Genomic DNA, 13,251 nt, shown 5'->3' with positions numbered 1-13,251 from the left:
AGCAAGGTGCCTCTGTGGGCTTTCACAGAACTGGAGTTTGTTAAAATTAAAGTAAATCATGGTGAGATATGATGGCCAGCAGCACAGAATTGGGGCCAGAGCTCCAAAATAGAGGCGCAGCTAAAAGGTCTCCGCTCACCATCTCCAGATGGCACACATTTAGGAGTCAAAAAGAAAATCATTTGAAAACCTTTAGCAGAGGAGACTGCAGATGCAAAGATGGACAGATAGCTAGTCATTGCTAATCATTCCAGAAGTGTCACCTGTTGTAGGTGATTGTTTGCATGCAATCACCGGAACAACCTCATCGTGAATACTTTTTTCACACTTTTATTGAAAAAAATGGACATAACCAGTTTTCAGCAACTGCATGATGAATGTACAGTATCTGCATTATTATTCACATGAGATTAAAAAATACAAATCTGCACAGTCTCCAGTTTGTGCAAGAAGGTGGGAAGACCTTGGTAGAAAAATATAGACCCAAGAAAAGAGAGTTTTACTAGATGTTTTACCAGACAGGCGGTGCAGCAGTTCTGGCTTGCACTGGTGTCATCTAAGCATTAAGGTGCCAGGAATAGTAAATAAAAAAAGGTTTACAGCTCAATCATGTCTAAGACTGGAGGCGAGTGTTGCTACGGCTTCACGGGTTTTGAAGCTGAGATGTTCAGCAGACGTGCCAGGTGATGAAAAACAAAGCAAAGGCCCATTCAGAAATGGCAAATAACTTCACGAGACCTGCAGGAAGGGGGGGGGGGGGATCCAACATGTCTGCCAAGCCAAGAACATGATACTATAAAGCAGTGTTCACCATCCCAAATAATCCAATGCTTCAACAGCCAGCCGCTGTTAGATGAGGAAAAGCTCGGGTTTAAAACCAACCATCGGCCCACAGATCATTCATGATTTCCTCTTATCAATGTACACATTTGGCTTTGAGTAATAAAATAGTTTGTGCTGTTATGGGGGCCGTTCACAAAGCTCTGCAAAACACAGTGACTCAATTAGGCTAGTCTACATCTAGAAATAGTTGCATCTGCCATCAAAATAGATACTTTGAAAGAGAACTAATACATGTTGGCTCTGAAATTCTCTCTAAACATACAATATGCAACGTAGCAGCATTTATCAATTCACATTCATGACAACCCCCCCCCCCCCCCCCCCCCTCACAGAGATGAGCTTCCGTTCTGCCACTGATCTTTATTGCACATTATGAGGACCTGCAAGGAGTGGCAGAATACTGCACAGCGACTACACTTTCTGCAACATCCACTGCAAAACGTGAGAAAAGATGATAGTCTGAGGACCGTAGAGCAGAGTGCTTGTAATCTGTGTATTTTGCTAAGAGACCAGCTCATTAACAAAAAAAGAAAACTCTGTGCAGGTGTAGATGGTTTTTCAGTTGTTTTTAAAACAAGATTCTCAAGATATTTTTTTTTTATAATTTCAACTTATTGAAACCATTATGAATCATTATGACTTATTGGAGTTCCAATGTTGAGTCTTGTTTAGACCACAAAAAAGACTGGGAAGACGCACTTGAGTACATAAGAAACTACATTCATCTGAAAAACTCTCTTCCAAAATCAAAGTTATCCTTCATCCTTCTCACTCCTTCACCACAAACAAAGAAAGATGTCTGACTTTTCATGGTGTTTTATGAGTGAACTCCTGCATAGTGAACTTCATACTCAGAGCTCAATATTTTATAATCTGTGATGCAGTATAAACAACAGAAGCCATTTTTAAAACGCACCCCATGGTAGTATCTGAGCTTATATTTCTGATTCTGTTGTCAAAGGCCTTGTTTCTGAAGGTAAAGAGTCCAGATTGGGTTCAGAGTCTGACACTGCGTTTGCGTCCTCTAATGCTCCAAGCTCAACATCCGTCATTTCCCTGATCTCCTCTTCCTCAAACTCCTCCTCCTCCATCTCAGCTTTTCGGAGAGCCACCTCATTTTCGTAACAGAAGGAGTTCTTCGAGCCGGAGGATTCTGACTTCCTCTCGGCTAGCTCCCTGGCACTGCAATCGGGCGTGCTGGGCACCTCGTAGGTGTTGTCGAAGCGCGAGTAGTCCACTCTGTAGTAGTTCTTTTCCTCAAAGAGCACCGGCTCAAAGCGGTGTCCCCAGAGGACCTCGCTGGCTACGTAGGAGCTCCGACACTGAGTGGTCATGGCCGTAGCCTCGACCATGCCCTCCAGAATTACGACAATCTCAAATTCTGAGGTCTGCAACTCCCGCTTGTTCATCTCATAGAACGGACTGTCCTCATCGATCTCATGCACAATGGTGATTGGAGACACCAAGAAGATTCTGTCGATGCCGCTATCGAAGCCGACATCCACGTCCACCTGATCCAAAGGGATGAACTCACCCTCAGCAGTGGTGCGAGATTTGAGCAGCTGGGCCCTAACATGGGCCTCCACCAAGTGACTCTTCCGCAGGTTTCCCACACGCCACATCAGGCAAAGTTTCCCGTCCCTCATGGCCACTGTAGCGTAATGGCTGAACACCAGCGTCTCGTTCCTCTTCTTTGGCTTGGCCATCTTGGCCATGACAGCGCCGATGATGAAAGCATCGATGATGCAGCCCACAATGCTTTGGAAGACAACCATGAAGACGGCAACGGGACACTCCTCTGTCACATAGCGATAGCCGTAGCCGATGGTGGTTTGGGTCTCCACTGAGAACAGGAAGGCAGCAGTGAAGCTGTCCACATTGGAAACGCACCTCTGAGTCTCGTTCTCCAAGTCCCCGTAAGAAAGGGCCACCAGCCAGAAGACGAGGCCAAAAAACAGCCACGACAGCAGGAACGAAAGACAGAATAGAAGAAGCATCCATCGCCAGCGGATGTCCACGCAGGTGGTGAAGATATCGGCCAGGTACCGCTGGCCTTTTCCACTCATATTGATAAACTGCACGTTGCAGTGGCCATCTTTCCTGACGAAGCGGCTCTGATGCTGCCGCTCCGTGTGCACCTTATTCACATTGCCATTCCCGTAGCCGTTCGGGACGGCAATAGCGGCCAGCTTCATGGCGTCTTCCTCAGAGGACACGATGCTGTACCGGTGGCTTCGCACACTCCCCATCACTTCCGCCTGGGAGGGCTGGGCCGCTTCTGCCTTGGAAAACAGTCTAAGTTTTTGGTAGAAGCGTTGAAGAAACAGGTTTGAATGATGCCGGGGTCAAAATCAAGCCGAAAATGTGTACAACAGGGACTGGATCCTGCAGGATACCGGGTAACCGGGCAGGTCCTTTTGCACGCCTGCTGCGCACCTTTTGGCGACGACAGATCACACCTCCCTGAAAAAGACTTTGGACTTCATCAGTGAAGTGGCCTGTGGAAATGATAGACAGAGAGAATAAGGGTTTTAGGATAATTGTGAGGAACCAGAGCATAGATCAGAGTGTTGTGGGTGTGTGGTTACTTCCTGTCTAAATAATGCATTGTACACTCAATTTTGTCCGCACTAAACATATAGAGACAATATACAAATGGTGGAAGGCAAAAGCACATTGACTTTCATTGTCAGTACTAAATTAAAAGTATTATTCTAGAACTTTGACGGCTGAGAAAGTGCAATGGATGTTTACCCTGCTTGGAATAAGTATTAATTAAATGGGTCAGTCCTCAGGGAGCTGAGTCAAATTACAGATCAAATTCACGTGAATCCAGCGAGACACTGGAGCAAATACAGGTAGCGGGACTGTGCAGAAGATGTGTCTATACAGCCAGAAAGACAGAAAGAAACTCGCAAAGTTGTAACATTTGAATGTCTTTAACCCTTTAATGCCAGAGCCATGAAATAATTGACAGAAAAAGGAAAAAAAAAAAAAAACGAATTTGGGGAAAATAAAATCTTTATTGAACCGTCTGACAAATTTGTCAAATGTTTGACGTAGAAGTCTCAAAATCCCGAAAGTGTATCAAATATGATGCACTCGGCTTTAAAGGGGCAATATGAATAAACATTAATACATTTAATGATTGTGTGAGTTATTGAGTGAGCAGCTTCAACATTACATGGCTTAACATGCACAACCAAAATGTCATTTCACCATGAAAGAAAACCATATATTTAATATGGGAGGAGCTTCTGACAGCGACGCCAACCTTGCATCATAATATATTAAAAACGCACGGAGAGCTAGATTAGAACAGTTATTGACTTTGCGTGTGCAAGACCTGAAAGTTCCATTCAAATGCAACGCCACAGGCGACGTACGCTTCTGACTTGCCAAACACGCTCTGCTGGAAACAGACAACTTTAGCCTCCCCCCTTTTTTTTTTTTATCACATCTTATCTGAAAAGAGACTGAAAACGTATTCAATATAATCTAGGGCTCATTTTCAGCAAATACTCTGATTCTATTTTTGAACGAGTCAAAAAGGAAACATTTTGTTTGCAAAAGTAATTTTTTTTATCCCATCCTCTCATTTTCTTTAAACTGTTGCTGAAAGTAATGCAACTGTAATAAAACAAGCAGGGCCTGTCTCTAATCCGCCCTGCATCATATATCTTTGTTTTTCTCGACTCCTAATGTCACTGCTGGGTCAACTAGAAATAGCAACCTGTCACGCACACGATCAAGAATACGGGGCTCCAATCTTTCACATCTCTAAACCTGCCAAATAATTGTGTTTATGAGACTATATACGATATTGAAAATGTCGCATCCTTCCCTTCAGCACTACGATGTTTTATTATTCAAACATTCTTAGTGAGACATCATATTTAAACTTAGATCGTGTAAACAGTTTCACTGCAAGCACAGTATCCAGTTTCCCCTCATGAGCATGCTGGCAATTTAGACATCTCTTTGTTTAATTTTGGCTGCACAGAGGCAATGTTCCCTCTAAGCTGCGAGCGCGCGTAATTGCGCACTGCTGATGCGTTCTTTGCGCAGCGAAAATCTCCGCTGCGCACAAAAACAAAATCCAACCTGAATTGAAAATAAAAGAAACACGTACAAAATCATCCTGTGCTACTTATCAATGTGAGCCAGTGAGTGACCGGCGACCGGCTGCTGCAGCTAACGATGAGTCACGTGCGTTTTTACGCAGCTAATCGCCGTCCGCCGCCACAGGTGTTTGAGCGAACAAAGCGGCGTGGCCGATGTGGAGGGAAGACGCGCTTATGATGCAACGTGCTGCTGATGTCGACCCTTTATAATGATGACAAGACGAACGGGCGGTGACGTCATCTCAGCACGCCAAGAGTGAAAAGGAGATGCGATTCTTTAACACTAGAACTACCAAGGCATCCATTTTGACTGCTTTCAAAATTTGCAACGTTTTAACTTGGTTTAAAAAAACAACTCTGTACCAATGGGATCCTGACTTTTCCTAAATGTGTGTATACATGATTATAACATTGTTTTATTACTACCTCGAATGACCATAGCAGTCAAATTGACTGCATGCTTTTTACAGGGCGTGTCCTGCTTTTTCTCCTGCTCTATTGTCTGTTTGTTCTTTAGGCTCTGTGAAGCTAAAACCAAGTTATAGCTTCACTCTTAACCCAAAAGAGATGAAAATGACATGTAGAAATCAAATGAAAGTTATGGAGTCTTTAGCCTTGCTTCAGAGCCTTGGTGAGGAAGACTCTGATGGAGGGTGACCAGTCTTCCCGCATCGTGCGGCATTCCACAGCATTTTTTATCTCAAATCCGGCATCACGCAAATAAGCAAAGCAAATTGGCATCGCAACAGCAGAGTGTCTTCAGTTGGCTGGCCGCCCCCTCACAGCATTTTGTAAAGTTCATAATAGTTAATAATTATCACTGTTAAGGTCAAATGATGACACCAACCTGTTTTAATTGTTCATAATAGTAATAATTATCACTGCTAAGGTCAAATGATGACACCAACCTGTTTTGAAAGCAGGATACATTGTAAGAAAAAAGGACACTTGTGTCAAATGTCGCAAGGTGGTGCGTGGGAGCTGCACATTTGCTTTGTTTTTCACTGAGATAATTGTTGCAGTTGGAGTTGGCGTGCGTCATTGCAGAGACGTTATGTTGCGTCAATGAAATAAATAAAACACTCGATCATTATAGTTTTCATTTAGTGGCCTGGTGTTTTTTTTTTTTACCCATTCCTCCGAGTGTTATAGATGGAGCGCAAACAGAAGAAGAAACGGCGAGACTGGGGGAGATGTTTTCCTTTTTCTGCACTGCCTGAGAAGTGTGAGGCTGTTCTGCAGCACCCATGTTCTGGTGGTCATTAGTGGTCATTCTCAGTGGAGACATCAGTGAATGTGTTGAATTCAAGTGCATAATGAGGCTAAAGCTTAAACATGGGTCAATCAGCACCTTCTCAGATGTGGTGGCTGCAGCACTAAAATCTAGAAGCTTAAACATCTCCACTGTTTGTGCTGCATCTCAAGCATCCAGTGCAGAATGTGAAAGATAACTTAGTTTAATGAACTGTATTAAAATAGCATCCAGAAATGGTCTTGAAGTGTTTGGACCAGCCGATGCGTATAAAGTCAAAGCTGCAGGCAGGCGAGGACGCCAACCTGAACATCAACCTTTTTTATACTCTTATGCACTTTGAGGTTTGCTTTCAAATGTAAAGTGCGTTTCAAATAAAATGTATTGTTATGATGCTGCTCACATTTGTCCGAGGGTCTGCTCAGGGAGTTCGTGTGTTTGCTGGGACACATGAAAAATGAGAGGAAACATTGCACAGAGGCCGAGTTTAGATGGCACCACTGGAGAAACGTGGAGTGGCTCAGAGGGCATCCGGGCAATAGTTTGATCTCACATCTTTCTATCTGTGTGAATGACAGAGTGAATGACGTGTGAAAGCGTTGACGCACTGAGCATCACAAACCGATCCAAGCCCCCCCCCCCCTGTGCACTTTGGGTTTCTCCTTCTTTCTTGCATGATGTAAGGCTTCCAGTGGCTGCACAACCTGACTGTTTGTTTTGTATGGGGCGCTAATTAAAGTCAACCCCTGAGACAGATGGTTACATAAAGTTGTTCTATCGTTACACAAATCAATACTTAAAGCAAAAGCTTTCAGCAGGAGGTATCGCTTGATATAAATGTGACTGTGCTATTTTAAAATAATAATAAAAAATAATAAACAAATTATTATTATCATCATCATCATCATCTAGCTGTAATATGTTTGAAGCTGCATTGAAACAAGTAACACTAACAGCATGAAAACATCTTATTATTGGCGTCATTTTTTTATTCTTTATCCCATCCCTCTATTGTATTTTTATTTTTTTTACACCTACCTGTTGTTCTTGTGGTAATTCCAGTCCCGCGCACGCCGGATACTCCCAGCGCGTCCGCTTTTTATTCTCGCTGCCCTTTTATTACGGTCACTTTGTTTGCCATCGAGCGGCGCAACTTCGGCCAAAGGCCTCTCGCAGCAAAGATGAAGAAGATGTTTGTCGTTGCAAGGACAAGACTTTAAAACGCGAGTGCCATTCCCCGCCCCTGTCGCGGCGGCGGCGTCGGCGTCCAATGAAAAGCTGCAGCGTCTCTCCGCGCGTTGGAGTCCTGTGGGTTTATGATTCTGCGTCTGACAGGAGGCAAAACCGCTTTTCTCCAAGGCAAGCTGGCACGAATGAAAAAAAAAAAACCGCCTCCGTGACAAAAAAACGTCATCCGAGCTATGAGCTTAGTCAAATGAGGCGTAATTTGCATATCATCATTAAATAAGCCATAATTAGAGCTGATTATGAGTTTCCATTGTCTGTTTATGAATAAAACATATTTGTTAGTGTGGACCAAGGATGACTTTCCAGTGATTAGTGCTGCTGGTGATGCGAGTGGACTCCGTGTACACAGGGTGGCGATGTAGCGCTGCAGACAGGATACATTCCACACGGTTGTTTGTTTGTTTGTTTGTCTGCCTATTTGTCCATAAGATGTCTTCAGAAGTTGACACTGGATTTGGGTGTATTTTGTGTAGTAGTGGAACTTTTTTGAGGTTAAGATTTGATGTGGATGTAGTTACAGATGTGGATTCTGGATCACCTTTTCTACTTTTTTCATCATAACATAGAGGGCCTTTTATTTAGACTCATGTTGTTCCACTGTCATGTGTAATTGGATCCATATGAGAGATTATATATATATACAATATATGTGCGTCTGTGTGTCCCACCTCTCCCCCGTAGACTGCTGGGGTAGGCGCCAGTATTTTATTTTATAACACATGATTCTATGTCTCGGTTTTTTAACTGAATGATGTCTTTAGTTTTTGGACCAGTGTTATCACTGAAATTGCACGTTTGTAGCATTTTATCGGGACAATGCAACTTTTATTTGTGGTTGTGCATTTTATTCCAATAAAACATCAACTCTGTGTATAAAATCACAATCATAAATATATTTACACGAACATGGGATCATTCCGGTCTATATTATGACTCCATAAAGGATGCTACGCTTTCACTGCGGCCCTTGGTTAATTGGCTGGCTAGGTTTTCAGCCAGAAGCCTTGGTGGAAGGGTGGGCCTTTAGCCAGAGTAGACCTCACTGAATGTCGGTGCTGATCTGGATAAAGGGCCGTATCTGCCCACCATTAATGGAGGTATGCGCTCTGCCTATACTTTCAGCTACAGACAGGTTTGTTGCATGACCTCTCCAATGACATCAAGATTCACCTGGCGGATGTGTCCATTTCTCTTGATTGATGGAAACCGCGGGTTGTGAGACTGACTTTGCTCGGTGGGACGTTTCCCACTGTCAAACTCCTCCGCATTTAGCAGCGGCACTGACACCCACGTTGTCTCATTGAACAGAGCGTAGTCCACCTTATAGCGCTTCTTGGCAACTTTCAGCATGTCCTGGAAGCGCTGGCCCCACCGGATGTCTGCTGGTGTGTATGAGGTTCGAGTCTGGTGCAGCATCCCAGTCGAGTCGCCGGTATAGGTGAAAGACACCACCAGCTCAAAGTCACCCTCCAGCAGGTCTTCGGGGCTCAATCTATAGAGGGGGCTTCCGGGTTCTAGCTTGTGAATAATGGTGGCTGGGGTGGCAAGGACAATGTCTCGATTCTGGATGTCCAGGTCGTGGTATGACATCACGATCGACCCCAGAGGTTGCTTCACATAGCGCACCAGCACGGCCCTGACGACACCTTCCAGGATGTGGTTGCCTCTGAGGTCTCTGAGTCTCCAGGACAGACACAGAACCCCGTCCCGCAGGTTGACCACGGCACATTTGCTGAACCCCACCGTCTGAGCTCTCTTGCGGGCAGACGCCATCTTAGCAATAACAATACCAATGATAATAGTGTCGAGGAGGCAACTAAACACATCCTGAACCGTTACCACCACAATGGCTACCATGCAGTTCTCAGTCATGCCCCTGAAGCCGTAACCAATCGTCGCCTGGGTTTCCATGGAGAACAGAAATGCACCAGTAAAGCCACGCACGTTTTCCACGCAGGGTTGGCTACCTGCACTGCCCGCATCGCCGTGCACATGCGCAACGAGCCAATAGCAGAGGCCGAATGTGAGCCAAGAGAGAATGTAAGAGAGGGAAAAGATGAGGAGCATCACCCTCCAGCGGATCTCCACAAGCGTGGTGAAGATGTCCATCAGGTAGGGACTCCATTCTCCCGGGGCCTTCTGGAAGATCACGGGGAAGCGTCCATCTTTTTGCATGTACCGCAGCGGCCTGGGACTCTTCCGCTTGCCCAGCGTGTGGACGGTGGTGCGGTGGGTATCGATGATAACCTGCTCCTCCGCCTCTGCGCTCATTGTGGCCAGGGCTGCCTTTTTCTCGTCTCCTGGAGAATGACAGACACACGGTGGAGAATGTATGTATTAGGAAGACACTCTGGAGCTAAAGGTGAGGACTGGTGGACAGGAGGGACAGCGTCTTACTCATTACAGGTGACTGAAATGTAAAAGGCTCTGAGAGTCATTTGCTAAGCTGATGTTTGAGCAAGCAGCCCCGGTCGCTCTGTGCCTCAGGCTATCAGCAGCAAGTGACTTGAGCGGCGCCCGGCGCTTGCATGTGAACAATCTCCCTTCCTTACAGGTTGATTATTTACCAGGGGTTTCTTTGCACTCTGTGGCCACTGTGCAAAACAGGCGTGCTATTAAAGCTCTCTGAAACCACTTAAGGAGCTGCAATGCAACAAGATGTCATCATACTTACCCAAATACTAAAGAAGCGCTATTAGAATACTTGACTTTCAAGCATTTAAGCTTAATTTACAGTTGTGCTTGTCTCATGAAATCTGTGACGAAATTTAAATACTATTTCCACACACCAAGCATTAGCTATTATAACATGTAGCTTCTCTACAGACACATAAAGTAGCACAGTCGCGAATGTTGGCATTCATATTTATCTTTTATTTTTAGCTCTCCCTGCTGTTTGCTTGATGCTTTGCTTAATTAAAGTCTGCAGGCATTAGAACATCATGTTTGCATCCTTTATCGTGTTGTTCACTTTAATACTGAAAAGACTCATTTACACTCACTCGCTTATCACCTTTTTTGGGGGGGCAAAGTCTGTTTCTTTCCAAGTGTAATGCAGACAGTGACAAACTTTGTGTTAGCATCCAAGCAACATGTTTTTAAACCGCTGTGAGGCCAAAGAATTGTTATAATTGAAGTAAAATCTGCCAAAGTTATTATAATAATGCACTGCTTATCACAAGTTAAAAAGAAAAGAGTATGTCTCGGTTGAATAGGCAACCCCTCCACCACAGCTATTAACCTCATTTAGTCTTCATGGGGGTAAATTATTATCTTCTAACCACCTCTAACAGCCTTCTCCTCCAAATGTCAAACTTCAGCCACGCCTTCTTCTTTTCCGTGACGACGAATTCGGGAATTATTTTTTTTATTGGTTTAATGTCCCGACAGTGGCATAAAATGTCCCTGAAGAAAGGGAGGCTATCTTGTTTATATGTGAGCATGTGATGCTGATTAAACTCTCTGGTGTCTTGTACTGCTTTTATTGCTTAATTGAGTCACCTGCGAACATGTACCGGTAGCCCTTTTTTCTTTTATTATCTTAGTTTATGATTAATGAGTTTTCATTTGTGTTGCTGAACCACTGTGACTGTAAGCTTTATGTTGTTTTATTATGCAATGGTGTCAAGTGCACGCTTTCAAACGCAGTGTTCCTGTTGCTCACGTAAATGTTTTGTCCAAATAACATTTGAATGGTGTTTGAATAGACAGATGAGCAGGAACTGAGTATAAACAGCAGCCACAATCAAATAATATGCTAACTGTAGTTTAAGAAGTTTGTGTGTCAAGGTATTGAAATAACCAGAAAGCACAAGTCACCAGGCCTGCATGCAGTTCAGACTCACTATTAACTGCGTCACAGTTTTTAAGGCAGTTTTAGAATAATTTCAACTGGAGGCAAGAAGATAAAGGTCAGCGGGGCGGCCTGCATATTCAGCACACAGGGTCATGAAAGAGGCAGTGAAAATGAGGAAGGTGCTCACATGGTAATATTCCGTCAACTCATTCTTGTTTGTTTAATCTGCACTATTATCTCTATGTTATATTCAGATTCAACTTTCTCCTTTCTTTCTTTCGGTAACAGATGAGGGAGTTGCTATCTGTTGCATCTCATTCACTTCATATACATCCCTGTTTTTATTTACGAGGTTTATTCTGGTATATTCTTATCATAATTCTTACATTGAATCTAAATTAGGACCACACTGCATTAATCATGTTAATATTTACTAATATTTTAAATAAAGTCACTGCAAAACACCCCCCCCCCTGCCGTCATGTCTTTGGTTGTCCTATCCTTTAAAGGTAAACAAGCAAAAATATATATATTATCCGTTGTATAACATTTATAAATTATTTCAGGTCTTAACAAATCTTAAAAAAAACAACTTGTCTTCAACATATATTATTGATATACAACAACAACTGTTGTATATCAATAATATATGTTGTATATGTGGTGGGTATTCAGTGTACTTTGCTTTATATGCTGCTGTAACATCCATATTCCCCAGTTTGGAATTAATAAAGTAAATCCGTTATCTTCACGGCAACAAAAAAGACAGATTTCTTTCAATTTAAACTGTGAGGATTCTTGGTTATAAGAAAAAGGCACACATTAATATCTATCTCAATCTTCATCTTACCTTTGTGTATAGGGCTTCTCAGGGGGTCACGTAAGCCCATGAGTTCTCCCGAGCATTAAACTGTGTTGCCTCAGTGGAAGTCACCTCTGAGCGTTGGGGGGGCCGGCCTGGTCCTGAAGCAAAGTCCCATTTTCCTCTGATACCACAGCAATCACTCCCCTTTCCATCTTATTGGACAATCGTAACGGATTTATGATCTGTGGAATATTTCAGACCCCCCCCCCCCCCCCCCTCCCCGCACACACACACACACACTGGACAAAACACCTTTTCTCTTAAGTGTTTCCAGCTGATGAAATAGCTGAAATAGCCTTCTATAGACTGATAGAAACATGTTATTGCTGTTTTTCACCAACGTATATTTGAGTAATGCTCCTTTCTTTTAACAGAAAGTTAACCTTAGTGCCACCAGGTGGATATATTTTCGTTGGCTCAAGGGTTTTCTGTCTTAGTTGCCCCCACTCTCCTTCTGATAGGAACACACAGATCAGAGCTGAACCGCTGGGACATGCTCACTTTTATTGCAGTTCCAGCATCTATAGCTGTTGTAAAAAGATTAACAACAGGAAAACAGCCTTTGTTGTGTTGTTAAAAGTAGAGCACCAGCTCTTCTCCTCGCCGACACGGCCATGATAAAACACGTATTGTTTCATAAGGTGTGTGAAGACAGAGATAACAGACATTCCTCTGCAAGATAAGAAAAGTTCGTCATATACAAGAAAAGCAACTGTCTGATGACAAAGGAAACTGTTTTACTTCCTTTAGTGGAATCATACCCATAAACGGAACATGCACAGGACACTAGATTGACTGTTTAAATTGATTTGTTCTGACTAACGTGCCAATGCAATAATTTCCAATGACGAATTAGAATTAATATCAACATTTTCCAGCCTTTCCTACTTTCCAGACTTTAATCAACACAGAGATCGAGTGGAAGGTATTGTTTGGTGTATTTAGGAGTAGAAAGGAAAACCTCAGGCCTGGCTGACTGATTGATTTCCTGATTTTTGTTCTGTACTTTACTAAAACAAGTTCCTTTCATTCTATGAGAAGTAATAACAAATATGCAATATTATGCTATATTTTATTGCACATATTGTTTAAATTGATTCAAAGCTGATTAACTTTAATAATG

At 43.2% G+C, this 13,251-nt stretch overlaps 2 protein-coding genes across 2 annotated transcripts; both read right to left on the bottom strand.

The window, feature by feature from the left end:
• Positions 1 to 1,778: 1,778 nt before the first annotated feature.
• LOC137906169 (inward rectifier potassium channel 2-like) lies at positions 1,779 to 3,092 on the bottom strand. The gene has a single exon (XM_068750473.1). The coding sequence runs from the start codon at positions 3,090 to 3,092 to the stop codon at positions 1,779 to 1,781; it is 1,314 nt and encodes a 437-aa protein (XP_068606574.1).
• Positions 3,093 to 8,589: 5,497 nt separating this feature from the next.
• Positions 8,590 to 9,738, bottom strand: LOC137905786 (inward rectifier potassium channel 16-like). Its single transcript, XM_068750045.1, has one exon. The coding sequence runs from the start codon at positions 9,736 to 9,738 to the stop codon at positions 8,590 to 8,592; it is 1,149 nt and encodes a 382-aa protein (XP_068606146.1).
• Positions 9,739 to 13,251: the final 3,513 nt, after the last annotated feature.

This window comes from Brachionichthys hirsutus, chromosome 16 (genome assembly GCF_040956055.1).
Source record: "Brachionichthys hirsutus isolate HB-005 chromosome 16, CSIRO-AGI_Bhir_v1, whole genome shotgun sequence".
Classification (NCBI taxonomy): Eukaryota; Metazoa; Chordata; class Actinopteri; order Lophiiformes; family Brachionichthyidae; genus Brachionichthys; species Brachionichthys hirsutus.
Note: the sequence above shows the minus strand (reverse complement) of the source record. Positions and strands in the feature narration are given on the sequence as shown.

Excerpts from the sequence above, each read along its gene's own strand:
- LOC137906169 (XM_068750473.1), bottom strand. The coding sequence starts at position 3,092 with ATGGGGAGTGTGCGAAGCCACCGGTACAGCATCGTGTCCTCTGAGGAA.
- LOC137905786 (XM_068750045.1), bottom strand. The coding sequence starts at position 9,738 with ATGAGCGCAGAGGCGGAGGAGCAGGTTATCATCGATACCCACCGCACC.